At 58.4% G+C, this 18272-nt stretch overlaps 8 protein-coding genes across 8 annotated transcripts; 5 read left to right on the top strand and 3 right to left on the bottom strand.

Moving 5' to 3' along the window:
- Positions 1-1945: 1945 nt before the first annotated feature.
- LTHEOB_12934 (uncharacterized protein) lies at positions 1946-2539 on the top strand (the record flags this gene model as incomplete). The annotated part of the gene is made up of 1 exon (XM_035509856.1): positions 1946-2539. One exon carries the CDS (start codon positions 1946-1948, stop codon positions 2537-2539), a length of 594 nt encoding a protein of 197 aa, XP_035363315.1.
- A 935-nt stretch (positions 2540-3474) lies between these two features.
- LTHEOB_12935 (Allergen V5/Tpx-1-related protein) lies at positions 3475-4268 on the top strand (the record flags this gene model as incomplete). Its single annotated transcript, XM_035509857.1, has 2 exons — positions 3475-3789; positions 3846-4268. 2 exons carry the CDS (start codon positions 3475-3477, stop codon positions 4266-4268), a joined length of 738 nt encoding a protein of 245 aa, XP_035363316.1.
- Positions 4269-5310: 1042 nt separating this feature from the next.
- LTHEOB_12936 (Glucose oxidase) lies at positions 5311-7192 on the top strand (the record flags this gene model as incomplete). The annotated part of the gene is made up of 3 exons (XM_035509858.1): positions 5311-5635; positions 5691-6291; positions 6349-7192. 3 exons carry the CDS (start codon positions 5311-5313, stop codon positions 7190-7192), a joined length of 1770 nt encoding a protein of 589 aa, XP_035363317.1.
- Positions 7193-7591: 399 nt separating this feature from the next.
- LTHEOB_12937 (DNA mismatch repair protein msh4) lies at positions 7592-10679 on the bottom strand (the record flags this gene model as incomplete). The annotated part of the gene is made up of 6 exons (XM_035509859.1): positions 7592-8985; positions 9033-9120; positions 9172-9291; positions 9338-9487; positions 9668-9976; positions 10044-10679. The coding sequence occupies 6 exons, from the start codon at positions 10677-10679 to the stop codon at positions 7592-7594; spliced, it is 2697 nt and encodes an 898-aa protein (XP_035363318.1).
- A 148-nt stretch (positions 10680-10827) lies between these two features.
- Positions 10828-12399, top strand: LTHEOB_12938 (WD repeat containing protein; the record flags this gene model as incomplete). The annotated part of the gene is made up of 1 exon (XM_035509860.1): positions 10828-12399. One exon carries the CDS (start codon positions 10828-10830, stop codon positions 12397-12399), a length of 1572 nt encoding a protein of 523 aa, XP_035363319.1.
- Positions 12400-12649: 250 nt separating this feature from the next.
- LTHEOB_12939 (uncharacterized protein) lies at positions 12650-13844 on the bottom strand (the record flags this gene model as incomplete). The annotated part of the gene is made up of 3 exons (XM_035509861.1): positions 12650-12846; positions 12900-13712; positions 13781-13844. The coding sequence occupies 3 exons, from the start codon at positions 13842-13844 to the stop codon at positions 12650-12652; spliced, it is 1074 nt and encodes a 357-aa protein (XP_035363320.1).
- An 869-nt stretch (positions 13845-14713) lies between these two features.
- On the bottom strand, positions 14714-16761 carry LTHEOB_12940 (Clr5 domain containing protein; the record flags this gene model as incomplete). Its single annotated transcript, XM_035509863.1, has 4 exons — positions 14714-16150; positions 16203-16490; positions 16543-16570; positions 16718-16761. 4 exons carry the CDS (start codon positions 16759-16761, stop codon positions 14714-14716), a joined length of 1797 nt encoding a protein of 598 aa, XP_035363321.1.
- A 224-nt stretch (positions 16762-16985) lies between these two features.
- LTHEOB_12941 (uncharacterized protein) lies at positions 16986-18128 on the top strand (the record flags this gene model as incomplete). Its single annotated transcript, XM_035509864.1, has 1 exon — positions 16986-18128. The coding sequence occupies one exon, from the start codon at positions 16986-16988 to the stop codon at positions 18126-18128; it is 1143 nt and encodes a 380-aa protein (XP_035363322.1).
- Between the last annotated feature and the right edge of the window lie 144 nt (positions 18129-18272).

Below are 18272 nucleotides of genomic sequence, written 5' to 3' on the forward strand. Positions count from 1 at the left end.
GGGCGACCATGTGACCTCTTTTAGCGTTGAGAGATTCGCTCGCCATGGCCGCAGAAAGCGTCATTACAAACAACGAGTTTGAAAAGCAGTCCGTGGCTACGCAGGCACGTCAAGCACGCCAAGCAGATGCCAGGAGGATCACGCAACACGGAGGAGTCATTTACGCGATTCGTGCGCGTCATATCGCAGAGGAAAAGCTCATGCTAGCTCATATACAGGAGCAGCGTGCGGAGCATTTGGCGCATAAACGAACGTGTACAATTCGAAAGCGTTTAGGCTGGGGCAAGGTTCTTTCACAGGTGACAGCGGTAGTAAGGAAGAGGGAAAAGCAACTGTTTGTAAATTAACAACACCACGCGGTGTTGAGACACACGATAGACAACGATGCGCATTGCTACAGGCGAGCGTTGGGGTGATATGAGCGTTGGGCTGTCGGCTACCCGTCAGGGTGGGGCCAAGCACGAGCGCGGCCTGCGATGAATAGGCAACGCTTATTGAGGAGCGACCTTGGCCACGATTAGTTACTCCATTCTAGAAATTAGGAAGTTAAATTTGTAGTGGCCTAAATGTAAGCTGGCTTAGTAGTAGGTAGTTGGGTAAGACAGCTAGCTGCCGCGTCGCATCGCTGCGCCGGCTGCTATAGCCACTATCTAAGACCTCCAGCCACTACCACTAGCCACACGTAACTGGCAGGATTGTGACCAGTAGGCGTGCCGTTGGATAAAGCCGGCCAAGGAGATAACGATCTCGCGATGCAACGAATAGAACGCCTTAGTACGCGATTCATTATAGCTAGGGTATACTGCATATCTACGTGAAGCGAGCGATAGAAGCGAGGCAGAATAGTGGGGACAAATCGATTGGCCGAAATGGAGTGTCAACAGATCGATATAGATCTTTCAGTATGCATGTATAGCTCCCTCTCGCAGCGGAATGCTAGTGCGAAGATCAGCACAAGGGACTCTGGGCTCGCTCTGGTAATAACAGGTCGAAACCGTGGGTTTGTGCTCCTTCTCAGGGTGATGATAGGTTGGAACCCCAGTTCTTCTTGAAAAAACAAATCCGCACCAGCCATCGGCTGTAAGAGGGGGCTGGATGACAATGGCGCGCGTTGGACTTAGGCGAATTAAAGCACAGCGCGCGCACAGGTGGGCGGGCCGTCTTTAGTGGAGCGGTCGACACGCGGTCTGCATCAGCGGGCAGAGCACGGACAGCGCGTTCGACCGTTTAAATGGTGCCGGCCCAGGGAAGAGCGGGCGCTGAAAGTGGGCGGCGCGTGTTTCGGAAAAGTTGGCCCATGTGGCGCATGCTCGCTCGCACTGGCGGGCCTGGGCCAGCAGGGAACGAGCGGCGAGGCCCGGCGAAGAGCGGTGCATGAAGAAGCGGCGGGCGTCTATGGCAGTGGGGTGGCGGGCGGCGACTCGCGGGCGCACAGGCGGCGGCCGGTTGCAGGCCGGGGAGCGTCAAGCTCGTGCTTTTTGAGCGTAGCGCTTGACATTCAGCCGCCTGGAGCGATCAATTGCGGGCTAGCGCAGGGGCCCTCGCACGCGTCCCTGGCAGCGCAACGACGAGAGATTGCGAGACAGTGGAATTTTGATCACCACCCCAGCCGGCCCCTGGCCCGGCCGACTCGCTGCGCGCGGTCCTTGAAACCGCCTGCGCTGCGCTGTCCGCCGCCCTCCCAGACCCAGCCCGCAAGCAAGAAGCTGCCGCCTCGCCCAGCCGCCTAGCGCTATCGCCTGCCACCACGACCACCACCACTGCAGTCGAGACCGCGCCGCAATTGCTTTATCAACCGCCCTCGCGCCTGCCGTTGTCCCCGTCCTGCGCCGCCTGCCAGTTTCCAGCGCGCTGCACCGCCTCCTGTCGCAGATTGGCAGCGCCCCCGTCTGCCTCTTCTGCCCGCGGAACCGCAGCAGCGCCGTCGCCCTCCCGCCAGCTCGCAATGCCGCCCCAAGACGAGAAGACGACGTTCGGCGTCACCATCACCCGGCCGCTGACGCCCGACTCGCCGCCAGCCGCGACCAATGTGCCCGCGACCGCGCTCAGGAGCCAGCCGTCGACCGACAGCCATCTCTCCGCCGCCGCCGCCGTGGCCTCGCCCACCTACCGCACCAATGACCCGTTCAGCCCCTTCTACCAGCACCCGGAGAGCCGCTCGCATCTCGAGGTCGATCGCAGCAAGCCCGATCTCGAGTCTGGCCTGCTCAGCGTCGGCAACCCCAACGGCGTGCCGCTGTCGGCGGCCACGACGCAGACGCAGCCCAAGGTCAGCATTGACGGCCGCGTCAAGGAATGCACAGTCTGGCCCACCAAGCAGACGCTGCAGGACAAGGCCCGCGCCGCCAAGACGCAGCGCCGCACCTGCCAGTGCTGGGGCCGCCTGTCCAAGAAGCAGAAGATCATGCTCGAGGTGCTGATCGGCTTGACCGTTGTCGCGCTGGCCGTCGGCCTGAGCGTGGGCATCTCGCGCGCCGTCGGCGGAGGCGTGTGGGCCGGCACCGGCCAGAGCACCACCATTCCTAAGGACGGTTCCTGAAGCATCAAATGAGAACAGTTGGTGAGCCGCCCGCGCCGCGACCCGCGCCGACCCGCGTCGCTGACCGCCGCAGTGCTGCTCATCTAGACTCCCCATTCCTCCAGCTTTTCCCTCGCGCAGCCATCAGCACGCACCCCGCGACACGGGCACCGTCGCGCCTCCGGCTCTCAGCACCGACGACTGCCGTCCCGCCCGCTGCCATCATGCCGTGGCTCGCGCTTCTTGTCCGAAGTTTCCTTTCCCGTCAGTCTTGCTTATCGTCTCTACTTTTCATTAGACGACTCCGTTTGGCGTTGGCAGGCGTTTATTCTTCGGCTGCGCTCTCGCAGCCAGGAAGTCTTACAGGCGTTAGTAATTGTGTACTGGAATCCCGAGAAAAGACGCGGTACATATACCCAGAGGATCCTCGGGCCCGACGAGGATTCCATGTAAATTTCCGTCACACCCGGCTCTCCCTTTCTTTTGTTTTGTTCTTGCGGCGTGGCGCTAGTGGCATTCTCGTTTGCTGCCGGGTGTGTTCTGACGGGCGAGCAAGGGAGACGGACTAACGGGCGACTTTTTTTCTTCTCTCTTCGTGTATTATCTGCCGCACCTGGCCAGCCGGTGCGCAGGGGCGCAACGCGTTGGGCCGCTTTCTTTGGCTGCACCGTACATATTTCAATTGCTCACGATCCATTTGGCCGTCAGTCTTTGACTTTTCCCGGGTGCATTGCGCAGAGGTTGGCAGGGCTGAAACGCGACGAAAGCCAAGAATAGCGAGCGCTACGTCACGGGTTAAGCGCTGGCCTTGGATCATCGACAACCACACGTCTGGCGGCAATACAAACGACAGGAGACAGCTTCGTCTTGGCGCGCGGCTGCTGGATAGATATGTATGTATCTCTGCGCGTCAACACGACCAGACGCTCATCGCTTCCCTCACTTTCTCGTTGATCATGGGCTGGTTTTGGTTCAACTTGCTGCTTCTCTCTGCCTCGCTTGCACTGCCCACGGAATCAACGACGACTCTCCGACACACATCGACGATCACCGTCGTGCAAACCATCTACGCCTCTGCGGCAGTCGCGACGGCAACTGCGTCGGTCACCACGGACGAGCATTCGTATACGGATGACGCCGTCTTCGACAACACTGTTCTGGACATAACCAACACAGTGCGGCAGAACTACAATGCAAGCGCGCTTTCGTGGAACGACACGCTCGCAGATTACGCGCAGGCTTGGTCCGAGGGCTGCAAGTTCGAACACTCGGTACGCCGCTTTGCCTCCCGCATCGAGTGCCCCCAGACTAACAAAGCTGGAACCAGAACGGGCCGTACGGCGAAAACCTTGCCGCGACCTACCCCTCGGCTTCGGCCGCCGTCACAGCCTGGGCCAACGAGTCGCAGCACTTCGACTTCGCGGATCCAGGCTTCACGGAAGCCACGGGCCACTTCTCGCAGATGGTTTGGAAAGGTACCACGTCGATGGGGTGCGGGAGGACCAACTGCGGCGGCTCGAGCCAAGGCGACCACGCCAACGGCTGGTATGTCGTGTGTAGCTATTGGCCTAGAGGCAACGTCCTCGGCCAGTTTGCTGCAAATGTCGACGCGGCGGTGGATGGGAGCGGCAGCTCTTGGGATGACGAGGGCATGATTGCCAAGAGCAAAAGCGGCGTGGCAAGGGTTGGCGTATGGAGGGCCATGCTGTGCGCGCAGTCGGTGGCATTGGCAAGTTGGGCTCTGGCATGAGTGGCGTTTAATAGCGACGGCGTTGGAATGATTAGGGAAAAGCGCAATACAAAAGAGGATCGACGGGGAGACTACGGCTGGCCCTAGTCGACGTCGATTTGGATCCGCAACGTTGGTGAAAGTCCGACGCCGGAGGACGAAGCATCCAGAGCGGTTCGGGATCAGCCGAAGTTGGTGAGGCTCTCATAAGCGAAGAGCCACCTGATGATCTCATATGAAGCTGATAGAGATGCTAGCCGAGACCGGACGCTGAGGGCGAACACCGTGGTGCTCCGCCCTCGCCGTTTGGAGTTTCGGGACGAGCATCGATGCGGCTAACGAGATAGGAGAGAACCACGACCAAGTGGGCCCTCGGCCCCAAGCCGCGGGACAAGGCGCTGGACGTCGCAACGCTGCCAGCGAAAGGCGTCTGGACAACGTGGTACTGCAGGTGAAGTCGCCAAGGACGACGGCGGCGGGCCGATGGTGTTGGCAGGCGGGCCGCCCTCGCATTGCTTGGCCCGATGCCGCTCCCGAACCTATGCTCTTGGTCAGATCCACTCTCGAAACTATCATGCTCTCAGTCAGACCCACTCGAAGCTGTGAAGATCCGCCAGCTTACCTGAAACCACCACATCTAGACCCGCGTCATCCGCTGCCTTTGTCATTCCACGCACGTGGGCTTGGCTGCTACTCTGTCCGCTGCCTATCCGGGAGATCGCCCTCGTCATCCTCCGAGTCTCCGTTGCCTGATCGAGCCTTGGACGAGCAGCACGATGCTCGCCGTCTCTTTACGCACTCCAAGCCAAGAGGCCTGGCTGTCCCTGCCGAGCTCCAGACCACCGTCAGTCCGAGAGGAACCGTGATCATCGTCGCCCACACCGTTCAGTTGAACCCACCTCCTTCGAATGGTGCAATCTGCGTGGGAGTCCGCCGATGCCGCCCGTTGTGCCATCGACCGGACCTCTGCCAGCAGGTATAAATGTCGCTTTGCTGAACGAGAACATCGCCTCTCTCCATCACCACTTCTCCAGCACTCGTTGGTAAGCTGCTCCTCGACAGTATGCGCTGCTTCCTCCTCACCTCTTCCCTCGTCTCCCTGGCAACGGCCAGTCCTTTGGCAGCTAGGGCCTACGACTACATCATTGTCGGAGGCGGTGCTGGAGGACTGGTCGTTGCCAACCGCCTGTCAGAAACCAATGCCTCAGTTCTCGTCATCGAGGCTGGCGGTTCGGGCTACGACAATCCAAACGTGACGGCACCGGACGGATATGGACTGGCGCTGAACACGGCACTCGACTGGTCTTACCCATCCGTGGCCCAGAGAGGCGGTTCTACCCACGCCATGCATGCCGGAAAGGTGCTCGGCGGATCCACCGCAATCAACGGTACGCACGTTCCCTTGCAGCTTCAACACATTCACCTAGTTAATTCGGCCACCAGGCATGTCTTTCACTCGTGCCGAAGCCTCCCAGATCGATGCTTGGGAGCAGATCGGCAACAGTGGATGGAACTGGCAGAACCTCTGGCCGTACTACCTCAAGAGTGAGAAGTACCAGGTCCCTGGTTCCGAGCAGATTCGCGGCGGAGCCGCGTACGAACACTCTTTCCATGGAAACCGAGGCAACCTGAAGGTCGGCTATCCAGACGAACAGGCCATCAACGATTTCCTCGCACCTTTGAACGCGTCCTATCAGGAGCTCGGTATCCCCTACTCACCAGACGTCAGCGGAGGCGCCATGCGTGGCTTCAACGTCTTCCCCATGATGGTCGATGTGGCCGAAAACGTCCGCTCCGATGCGGCTCGTGCCTACTATTTCCCTTTCAAAGCACGGCCGAACCTGCACGTCTTGTACGACACCTCCGTCACACGCCTCTTCTGGGGTGACGACGATAGCGAGGGCAATGCTGTTGCGTCCGGCGTCGAGGCAACTGGCGTGGACGGCACGGCCCTCGCTCTCACCGCAAACAAGGAGGTCATCGTTTCCGCCGGCGCTCTGAGGACTCCTGCTATCCTCGAGCTTTCTGGCGTTGGTAACCCTGAGTAAGTTGATGACTGCATTCCATCTCCTCTTGACCCGCGCCGTTGACCGCCCTGTAGTATCCTGTCCCGAGCCAACGTTACGACCAAGGTTCCCCTCCCAGGCGTTGGCGAGAACCTCATCGATCAGATCAACAACGGTATTTACTACGCCACCCCGAACAACAAAACCTACAAAGGGCTTGCCAACTACGTGTCTTACCCCAACGTGACGGATATCTACGGCGCCGAAACTGCCACGAGCCTCGCATCTTCCGTACGCAGTGCTCTGCCGGGCTTGGCTGCTCAGATTGCGGCGCAGAACAACAACGCTACCAATGCCTCGACTCTTCTCTCGCTGCTAGAGGTCCAACACTCGCTCGTTTTCGATGCGCAGGTTCCTATCGCCGAGATCCTCCACGTTCCCGCCAAACACTTTGGCTCGGAGTACTGGGGCACGCTTCCTTTCTCTCGGGGAAACATCCACATTGCCTCATCTGATCCCAGCAGCCCCGCTACCATCAACCCGAGATACATGATGTTCGACTTCGATCTCGATGTCCAGGTCGGTGTCGCCAAATTCTTCCGCAAGCTGTTCGCCACTGGTAGCCTTGCCGGGCTTGCGGGCGAAGAGCTTGAACCGGGCGTAGTGACGGTTGCTGAAGCGGCCGACGACGACGAGTGGGCTGCCTGGATCTTGCAAAACTGGCGGCCCAACTTCCACGTTCTTAGCACTGCCGTAATGATGCCGCGCGAGATGGGTGGAGTTGTCAGCGATCGGTTGAAGGTTTACGGCACAAATAATGTGAGAGTCGTCGATGCTAGCGTCCTGCCTTTCCAAGTGTGTGGCCACCTCACCAGCACCATTTACGCCATCGCTGAGCGCGCCAGCGACCTCATCAAAGAAGACGCTGGCATCCAGTGAGGTAACTTTACGACTCTGACACGGAACTGTGGTGGACCCCCCAACGATGTCCATGCCCGTGGTCTGATGTACGGGGTTTGTGTTGGATTCTGGCGCTAGATATAGACGGGATAGAGGGATTAAAAACTAGAATAGATCATATAGACAGGTTTAGTCAATGGGATGGATCCTTTTTCGTACGTATACCAGCCAGTTACAGTGCAGGAGCCGTAAAGAAAATGGTTGAATTCTTCGCCACTTTTGAAAAGGAACCGGTGTGAAGTGTAGTACAACGAGAAAAGCATGTGCTCGCTTGAGTATTTCGAACCTCAATGACAAAGTTGGGCCGACGGAGAAGTTCTTCGCAATGAGTAGCGTGGGTGGAAAGTCTAGAAGGGGAAGATGCGAGCCCAGCTTCGACTATCCTAATTCAGTAGTCGTCGACGAGCCACTGCTTGGAATTGCAGTGGCACTGCTGGGCTTTTCGCCAACGCACCCCTCTGATGCTGCAGGGATCAACATGTCTTTGTGAGCCGTGGTGAAATCTGACTCGGAGACGCATCCATCCTCGTTTGCGAGGTCTTCCGCCTCTGCAGCGGCAGCGTCGATTGATGACATTCTGATGACGAACTCACGCTGCAACTCCTTCAGCCAGCCCCCCAACGTTAGTCCTTCCATAGCGCCGCTTTGGGCTTGCAAGAGGTGTTCCTTGAGACTGAGTAGCAACCCCCGGCGGCGCTCCCGGATCACATTTGGTGATGTCTTTTCTCGGCTGTGCAGTCGTTGCTTCAGCTTCGTGGAAACTTGGCCCGCCTGTTCGAGGACTTCGGAAGGGAGAGGCACCACCCGTGCAAGTGTGAGTCCATAGTGCTGTTCACTAATAGGACCTTCCGCAATCTTGTATAGCATGTTCATGGCTCCCTCCTCGACTCTCGTATCTACAGCAAGGTGGAGGTTTACAATGCCGTTTCTTTCGGCCATGATCTCGGCGAGCTCGCGAAAATGTGTGGCGAACCAGACGAAAGCATGACTGTCGACCAGAGCTTCAGCAATTGCGAGCGCGATGGCGAGGCCATCACGAGTGCTGGTTCCGCGGCCTAGTTCGTCAATTATGGCTATGCTGTCCTTGCTGATGTTCCGTAGGATGAACGCCGCCTCTCTCATTTCGGCGGCGAAAGTGGAAACATTGGCCTCAATACTGTCGTCAAGTGAGACTCTAGCGAATAGCTGTCGTTGAATGGGCATTGACGCGTATTGTGCGGGCACAAACATCCCAATCTGCGTCATGACAGTCATGAGGGCAACAGCCCGGATGTAAGTGCTTTTGCCGCTCATGTTGCAGCCAGTGATGACTTGAAATCGCTTTTGTTGGGTGGCATAAAAGTCGTTTGGGACGAATTTTGATTGCTGTATCTTCTCTCGGATTGGATGACGACCTGCTTTGATGGCAAGAGTCTTGGCCAGGGTAGGGCGGATGTACTCTTGGCTCGCGACGAGGTGCGCGAATGATGATACCATGTCCAGCATGGCGATACCTTCGCAAACGCGGTAGAGAGTAGCTACGCATCTACGGAGTTCGGCGATAAGACCCTGGACGGATCTGTTGCTTAGACAGACAACCTCGTTGTGTGCATCGACGATCTTCTGGTTCCGCTTCATAAGGTCGATGGTCTGACACTCGATGACCCCCTTTTTCTTGTGCACGTTGGTGAAAATTGGCGGTAAAGCCCGGTCTTCTACATCTGCGGTGTTGAGCTGGATGTAGAACTGGCGCGCTGGGTCAAATTTAATCGCGAGGCCGACGTTGTGTGTTTCTCAAGCACGAGTTAGCGCGATGTAGGTCAATCCGAGGGGGACTTACCACCAAGCTCGTCGACCAGTTGATATGCATCCTCGGTGGCCTCTCTGTATGCTTGACGTGCCACATCGAGGAGACCGTTGACACCAGCCTAATTGGGTTAGATTCCACTGCAGCCTTGGGGGGGATCGAGAGAGCTGACCTTCACTGCGTAGATGTGCTGGTTCCTCAGGTCCAGCGGCCTCTTGGCGAAGACTGTATCCTCATTGATCACGGAATCGATCAGCTCTTGAATGGGGTCGATGAGGTCGGGGTGACAGAACTTGGACGGTCAGCCCGAGAATTCGGACTTGGCCATGGAGCCTCACCGCTTGGATCTCGCGGAGCATCGTGCTTCTGGCTCCGGTCAATGCTTCGTAGATGGGCCGGATTGATATGACGAATTGCTTGAGCATGATGACATGGTTGATGGCTTGCTCCATGGTGTATATCGAAGGCTTGGTAGGAACTAGAATAACCTGAGGCAATGGATGAGTACAGACAACGCATGCCGGAGAAGGCGCGGGGAGAGAGAGAGAGAGAGAGAGAGCACAAACTGCGGACAAGATCCTGTCGACATCCAGGAACCCTTTTAGCGCTAGTGACTGTCAGTTGGTGCCGCTCTCCTTGGGGCTTAAAGTAGACGCGCCTTGTCTCACGGCGAAGAAAAGGTCCTCCTTGGTGGACATCTCCTCTAGCGCATCATAACGATTCTTTAGCGTGTCCTCATTTGTGAGCGGCTGGAGGATGTTGCTGCGTAGCAGCCTCGCACCCATTGGCGTCAACGTCTCATTCAACAAACCGAACAAACAGTACCGGGACTTTGGATTCTCGAGGTTCTGGATGAGCTCCAGGGCACATATGGTGGGGACATCAATCATCATGGAGCCCTCCGAGGGCTCGTACTTGATCTTCAGAGCATGCGGTGGGAAGGTCACACCGTGACCCAACTCAACGTACTTCATTACCTGCGTCCGTCAGCACGAGAGAGCCGCCTCTAGCGGGCGGAAGGTGTACAGCAGCAAAGCAGCAAACACAGAAATAGTTGCCCTCAAGCGACAGCTTGATGGCCTCCACATCGTCGGCGAAGGCCAGTTGCTGGATGTACTCGGTCCCGGCCGTCTCGGCCCAGTACCTGCGGTCGACCGGGGTGATCCGGCTGTCGATGCCCTGCAGGTTCTCCTCAATGATGGAAAAGAGCTTGGACTTGGGATCGGCAGCGGTGGAGACGATGAGGATCTCGCAGGGCGCGTAGACCTGCAACTTGTGTACGGTGCGCACGTAGGTCTGGCTGTCGCAGATCTGACAGAGAACCGCTTGGACAGCGTCAAGGTTCACGATGGCGAGGCCAACGGTGGGAGAGATGCCGCGAGACTCGCTGACGGCGCACACGACGCGCTGGGCTCCGATCCCAGCACCACTGGTCGCTGCTGTGGTTGGCCGCCCCGTGCCTGGCCGGCGCTGGGTGCGCTGGCCGGTGCGAGGGCGAGAAGCTGCCGTGTGTGTCGCAGACGTGTACGTCGCCATGGCCGTTTTCTGCACTCGAGCCGTCGGTGGGTGAGTTCGGCGCGGGAGGTCGGGGACGGACGGGCTCGCACGCGGAGCGACAACCGGCGCCAAAGACGTTGCCGCCGGCACCGTCGCAGCGGCGGCCTGGTGGACCGTGCGCATAGGGCTGAGAATTGTCGCGGCCAGCGTCCAAAAAAGTTCACCGGAGCGCTGTTCCCCCCTCGACAACCCACCCACTCCCGTACTCTCGGTTTCCCTCCCTCTGCTCGTCAATTCCGCGTCGCAGTCGTCCGAGACAGAATCGTGTACCATGGCGACCGTTCCTCCGCCGCCCAGCAAGCGCCAGAAGACGGCGGCGGCAGCGCGCGCCCGCGAACAAGCAGAGGTTCCCTCGATTCCCTCGGGCAGCGTTCGCGTCAGGTTCGTCGACCAAGCTACCGGCCAATCTGGCGATCTCCCGGTCGTGTCCGTCCCCCTCGGCCAGGCCCAGGTCAAAAACCTCGAAACCTTGCTCAATACGCTGCAGGGCAACGAGGATGCCGCAGACCGCATCCCATACCGCTTCTTTTACGCCGGCCAGGGCGGTCAGGACATCAAGGAGGGCGAGAGAGGCGAGGCCTTGGGAGATGCCGCCGACCTGTGGAACGCCTTGATCAAGGAGGGCAAGGCCACGACCGAGGAGGAGATCGTTCTGGCCTACGCACCTCAGGCCGTCTTCAGGGTGCGCGCTGTCTCGCGGTGCACCGCTGCGATAGCCGGCCATGGCCAGCCCATCTTAGCCACTCAATTCTCGCCCCAGAGTAGCTCGCGCATGGTCAGCGGCAGTGGAGATGGCACGGCGCGAATTTGGGACTGCGACACAAACACTCCCACACACACTCTGAAGGGCCACACGAGCTGGGTCCTGGTGGTCAGCTGGTCGCCCGCCGGGGACGTCATTGCTACGGGCTCCATGGACAATACCGTGCGGTTGTGGAACCCGAAGACTGGCGAACCGCTGGGAGGGGCCATGAGGGGCCATACCAAATGGGTGACCAGCCTAGCCTGGGAGCCCTACCATCTGCAAGAATCAGGCCGTCCGCGGATCGCATCTTCATCCAAGGATGCCACCGTGCGCATCTGGGACGTTGTGGCAAGGAAAGCAGACATAGTGCTGTCCGGACACAAGGGCACCGTCAGCTGTGTCAAGTGGGGAGGCACAGGCCTGCTGTATACTGCCTCACACGACAAGACCATCAAGGTGTGGAATGCTGTAGACGGAACTCTCAAGCACACCCTGAACGCCCATGCTCACTGGGTGAATCATCTGGCCCTGTCCACCGATTTCGTCCTCCGTACCGCATACCACGAACATGGCCCGCACGACAAGCCTTCCTCCGAAGAGGAGAGGACGGCGTTCGCGCGAAGGCGCTTCGAGAAAGCTGCCACAATCGCCGGCAAGGTGGTGGAACGTCTCGTCTCGGCCAGCGACGACTTTACCATGTATCTATGGGAACCTTCTTCGAGCACAAAGCCGCTTGCGAGACTCCAAGGCCACCAGAAACAGGTCAACCACGTCACTTTCTCGCCCGATGGACTGTATATCGCCTCGGCAGCATTTGATAATCACGTGAAGCTATGGAATGCTAATACCGGAGCCTTTATCACAACCCTGCGTGGACACGTCGCTCCCGTCTACCAGTGCTGTTTTAGCCCAGACAGTCGGTTGTTAGTCAGCGCCAGCAAGGATACCACATTGAAGGCTTGGGACGTGAGGACTGGAAAAATCGCAAATGACTTGCCGGGTCACCAGGATGAGGTCTATGCGGTCGACTGGAGTCCGGATGGAAGGGGAGTAGGCAGCGGAGGAAAAGACAAGGCAGTGAGGATCTGGAGACACTAGCCCTCCATGTTCTCACGCTCTGTACAGGAAGAAATGTAATCTCTTTGAAGCCCGACGACGTGAGCATTCCTGACCAGATCCGATGCGATTATCGAATTGTCATCACCGCGACAGAAGAAAACAGTATTTTCATGACGACTTTTGCTTATTTGAGGGACCAAACTTGACTTGAACAGCGCTAAGGTGCACAGTCGATTTTAACTACGGCTACAACGAGACCACACGTGGGACCTCATAGGTCTTCAGGTGCTCATTTCTTCTCATGAACAGGGAACTCGTGGCCAGTGCTCTTCTTGTATTGATGGCGGATAGCATCGGCAATCTTACGGTCCTTCGCCTGCTCCCAGGCGCTCTCGTTGCTCTGGGTTCCCTTCCTGAGGACGTGCTCCTGGAACTTGTCGATGGCTGCGATGACAATAATCAGCAAGAGGTAAATGATGAGACGGACTAATCGGAATCAACATGGGGCGGTGCGATCGAAAAACAATGTTAGCGCTTACTCTTATCGAGCAGGTCCTCCTGTTCCTCTGCTTTGCGGCCACCGCCCATCTTCTCGTTGAGATGATCCTTCATCTTTGCAAAGCTGCCCTTCTCCTCTTCCTCTCTCCGGCGGCGCTCCTCCTCGGCAGCCTTGCCGCTGATCTTGTCGAAGAAGCTGGGCTTTTCCTCTCCGGACTTGCTATGACCGTGGCCTCTGGAATCCCTCGACCGGGACCTGCTGTGGCCACGGCTCTTCGATTCTTTCTCGTCATCCTTGCTGGTGAACCTGTCGAGGAAGTTGTGCTTATCCTCCTCTTCCGACTTGCTGTGACGACGGCCCCTGGAATCTCTCGACCCAGATCTGCTGTGGCCGCGGCTCCTTGATCCCCTCTCCTCGTCCTCCTTACCGGTCAGCTTGTCGAGGAAGCTACGCTTCTCCTCGCCGTGAGAGTTGCTCGGACGACGCTCCTTGGACTCGTCGTCGTCATGGCCCTTGTGCTTAAGCTTGTCAAGAAAGCTCTCGTTCTCCCGCCTCTCCCGCTCTATCCTCTCGAGTTCGAGGCGCGCCTCTTCCTCTCTGCGACGAAGTTCGGCCTCGCGCTTCCTGTCCTCATCCTTGCCAGTCAGCTTGTCGAAGAAGCTGGCCTTTTCTTCCTTTTCTTCCTCTTTGTAGCGGCGGTTCTCGGCCTCGGGGGACTCGTGCTTGGCGTCGTTGCCGTGACCGGTGAGCTTGCTCAAGAAGCCGCCCTCCTTCTTCTCTTCGTGCTCAGCGGCGGGGTGGTGCTTGGCGGCATCGTGAGAGTCGTGGCTCTCTCGCTCTTCACGCTCGTGGTCTTTATCGGAGAACTTGTCAACAAATGCTTCTTCTCCTCCTTTTCCTGCTCGGTCTGGGTGTAATTACTTTCAGAGTGAGGCTTCTTCTCCTCTTCCTCGTCGCCGTGCTTGAGCTTGTGGATGAAGTCCATTGTGGGGTAGGTGTATGCAAAGGTAGTGTAGGGTGTGAGGAAGCGGGTTCAGGTGGGGGGGATGGTTTGGGGAAGAATGGTAGAGGAAGCAGTTCAGGGTCCAAACAGATTAAGTAGACGGCGGCGTTTCGAAGGCCGTGACGTGGCGCCGCGAGTAATTCGGAGAGCAGCTGGCGGCATTCGTAGCTTCCCCATGTCTCGCGGACCCTGGCTCGGCGAGTGGACGCAAAGACCGCTTGGCGGAAGCCCGGCGTGGCAGTGCAGAGCGGAGAGGGGCAGCTGAGCGGAGGGTCTGGACGGAGAAAGTGGAGCCATTGAGCGGTGCAGCACCGTGTGGGCTGGCGGTGAGCAGCAGCACAGTCCGGGCCACCAAGGGCTGCAGGTGGAGCGAATGAGCGAGCGAGCCCGAGTCAATAGGTAGACGACTGGAACGGCCGCCGTCGGAAAATCCAGATGATCCGGATCTGCTACGGATGGGCATCGCAGCCGAACAAGGGGTAACTATGCCTCAGCACTTTTCTCTTACGAGGACTGCACAGGTTGAACACTTCGGCTTATGTGAGCTGTAGAAGCTATTGTCTGGACGCGAATGTACAACTCCACATTCATGTCTGGGCGATTTCTTCAAAACACCCATGCATGACACGAGCGAAAAACAGGTTCACGCTAGCCTTCGGCTACAATGCCCCTCTATAATGGACCGTCAAGAGCGTGGCTGAGGTCGAACCGATGCCCCTTTTAAGCAGTGCAACGAGCTGCAGAGTGATCGGCTCGGCCACCACCTCTGCCTCTTGAGACGCCAGCTCTACTGCGTAAATTTGCTCACGGTCTCCACACCACCGCCCGTTGTGATGAGATGACCTGGCTGCTCACGCCAGTTGCACCGCGAACGTTACCTTCCCTGCCGACATGTGTGCCAGATATCCTCCCAGCTCCTCGTTGTCATCAATCGGATAATTCACCTCTCTGAAATCCTGTCCTTTCACCACTCCCTCGATCCGTACCGCGCTCGACCCCGGATGCGCCCTTGTGGCCAGCGCTCGCAGCTCCTCCATGGTGCCTGATGTCAGCGCCCCCAGCCAGATCCGTGGGTCCGCCTGGATCTGCGAGTGTGGATGTAGTCTGAAGTACACAGGGATTGGCGTCGGTGCCGGGTCCGGATAAGCCGGCGTGTAGCTATACTCTCGCGCCTGTTGTTGGCCAGAAGAACCGCCACCCGTGTACTCTTGCTGTTGCTGATGATGATGTATGGTCTGGTCATTGTACATTCGACTCTCCTGGTGCTGGCCGGCTAGGTCGTTGGCCGCTAGCAGGAGTGACGGGTCGATCTGGAGATCGCCAGCACTGTTCACTTCTGGCGTGGGCGTGGTCGGAGCATAGGCCGTCGGCGTCTTCACCGGACTTGCTTGGGCGCTTTGAGAGCTCCGAGTGCGAGCAGGTGTCTGCATAGCGCGCGGAGGAGCCGGGCCGGGACCTGGTCCGGCATTGGCCTGCTTCTTCCGCGAAGGGTCGCGCTTTGCCTGGTCGTCTCGAAGCCGTTTCATGACGTCACGGCAGAGCACCTCTAGCGCTTTCAGCCGTTGCTGGTGCTGTGGGTCCTGATTGCCCGGGGCGAGAATGCGCTGCAGCACTGCAGAGCCTGCTATCCACTGATCCTTGAGCTCCTGCCAATGCTCGGCGCCCGTCTCCAGTTTGCTGTTGACATGGTCAGTTTTGAGAATGTCGTAGAACTCTCCACGGATTTTCCTGCTCTCTTCCGGATTGATGCCTATGATGTTCTTCGCCTCCGCAATCGTCATCCTGCGTTCCATCGTGCGCATCCGTTTGGTAACGTCGGTGCAAATTACATCCAGCGAGAGGGCCTTCTGGTCAGGCTTTTCGCTCTGCTCGTCAGTGAATTGCGTCTGGAGATGGTCGTTCTCGGCAATCAAGCGATCTTTGACCTGCTGCCACTTGTCTGGTCCGGCGACGGTCTTCTTCACCACGCCCTCTTCTTCGCAGATGGACTGGAACTGATCACGTAGCTGGCGATACAGCTCGTTGTCGAGGTCCAAGTAGGCTTTGCTCTCGTCAATGGTCGTTTCGGAGGGGAAACGCGGGGGACCTGCGGGATCGGCAGGCAACCCCGCCCAGCCGCGCATTCGCCGTCGACGCTTCCTGCTCCGCCAGCGCTCATCGCTCTCTTGCTGCAGCTTTTCCATGCGCTCCTTTCTCTTCCGCAGAGTTTCGGGATCGGGTTCTGGTGACGGGTCTCCCAGAGCATGGCCCGGGGTGTGTGGAGCTGCAGCCGGCGGTCCCTCGTCCTCCTGCTTTGTATCAGCTGGCATGCAGTGTTCGCAGGCTGCAAATCCCACGTACGGCGATGGCTTGTTGCAGTTCCTTCACGAATGCCTCCGGATACGTCTCGGCGGTCTGTGCTCCGACTGCAGTGGTGGTTGCTCCTTTCATGCCATTGGGGACTCTGAGAAGCCACCTGTTCTTCGCTCGAACACGCATGAGCTCGCGTTCCTTGAGGTCGAAGCCTTCATCGTTTAGAATCTGCAGCATGTCCCTCTGGTTTGTGTTTTTCTCCCAGAGTTCTTTGACACGCGCGACGAGCGCAGGGTTCTTGTGAGCGGGATTCTGCTTGCTGGGGAAATCCCATCGCTGCGGTTTCGGTGAGCACGCGCTGGCCTCTTGGACCCTGTTGGTGACGAACCTTGAACTGGGTCTGAAATGCGCGTTTGCTATTGGCAGTCAGTACTCGCGTTTCGCGTTTGAGTCGGCGTCCGTAGAGTACGGTGGGCGCAAAACCGACGACATGCCTTGGCGTGAAGCTCCTCTGTTTCCAAAAGTCCATGACTTCGTCCAGCGATCTCTTCTCCTCGACATACATCCGATAGCACTCGGCCTCCTTGCCCTCCCAGTCGTACACCATCTTGTCGTGCAGCCGCGGATCGTGTATCGGGGGGCTAAAAAACGGAAGTGCGTTGATGGTGCTTGGGGCGTGGCCTAAGTTCGGACGCTCGCCGCATATGCCCGCCCGAGCGACGCCGTCATTGTCATGGCCGCCGCCGCCGCCGCGCCATCTCGAATGACCGCTCGACAACAACTTTTCAGCTGCACCCAAGCCGCACCTAAAGCTGCCGCCGCCGCTACGCCATGTCGCCCATCCCCATCACCGTCATCACTGGCTTCCTTGGCTCCGGTAAAACCACGCTGATCCTCAACCTGCTCGCCCAGCTGCCGCCCGACTACAAACTCGCCCTGCTGAAGAACGAGTTCGGCGATGTCGCTATCGACTCGCAGCTCGCCGCCTCTCAAGCCATATCCGGTGTGCAGGAGCTCCTGAACGGCTGCATCTGCTGCAACCTGACCGGCCAGCTCGGCGATGCCCTCGAAACCCTCCGCACCACTGCTCAGCCCGACCGCATCGTCATCGAGACGAGCGGCAGCGCCTTCCCGGCCACCCTGGCCATGGAGGTGAACCGCATTTCCCGTGAGACTGGCGCCTTCGTGCTGGACGGCGTCATGAGCGTCGTCGACGTCGAGAATTGGCAGGGCTACGAGGACACCAGCTACAGCGCCAAGGTGCAGGCCCAGTACACTGATCTCATCGTGTTGAATAAGTGCGAGCTCGTCAGTGAGCGTCGCGTCGAAGACGTGGAGGACAAGATCCGTGACCTCGAACTCGACGTGCCCACCCCCATCGTTAAGAGCACCAAAGGACGCGTGGACAAGGACATCGTCTTCGGCTTGGACGCGAAGCTGGCCCGCACGGATGCCCATGCCCTGCACCACGAGCACGACCACAACCACTCGAGCGAGGTCGAGGTGCTTTCTATCACCATTCCCGCCGCAGGTGGCGGGCCCCACGGCGTTGATCTAGAGAAGCTCGAGACTTTGCTCAAGGACTCCTCCAAGGACGAAATTTACCGCATCAAAGGCGTTCTCCACGCTTCTTCGGTCCCCAAATCCTCTGACGGCCAGCCAGCCAGCCTCCCGAGTATTGGGGAAGGCAACGGTAGGTATATTCTGAACTGGGCGTTCGGACGGTGGACCTTCACAGCCGCTCCCGCTGCATCCCCGGAAGGGAGTACCACTTCCTCGGGCAGCGCAACGCCTGCACCAACAGATTCCGGCATCTCTACGCCGCAGAACGGCTCCGCAGAGCCGGCTCTGCGGATGACCATCATCACTGCGCGCTACGAATCCAGCAAATGGAAGAAGCGTATCGAGGCCGGAGAGTTCCTCGCCCTGGAAGGTGATGCGCCTGTACAACTCCAGGTGGAGAAGGTTGTGTAGGTACATCATGTTCGTTTGAGTAGAGCAATTCTTTCGCCTGAGGGGGCTGGCGAACGAGGGATGCATGGCGAACTGCGTTGAGAAGCAAGAGGGTGCATCGACCACTTTCCGTTGAATGGTAGCCAGGATCGCGTGTTAAGAGAA

Source organism: Lasiodiplodia theobromae (genome assembly GCF_012971845.1).
Source record: "Lasiodiplodia theobromae strain AM2As chromosome Unknown scaffold_86, whole genome shotgun sequence".
In the NCBI taxonomy this organism is placed as follows: Eukaryota; Fungi; Ascomycota; class Dothideomycetes; order Botryosphaeriales; family Botryosphaeriaceae; genus Lasiodiplodia; species Lasiodiplodia theobromae.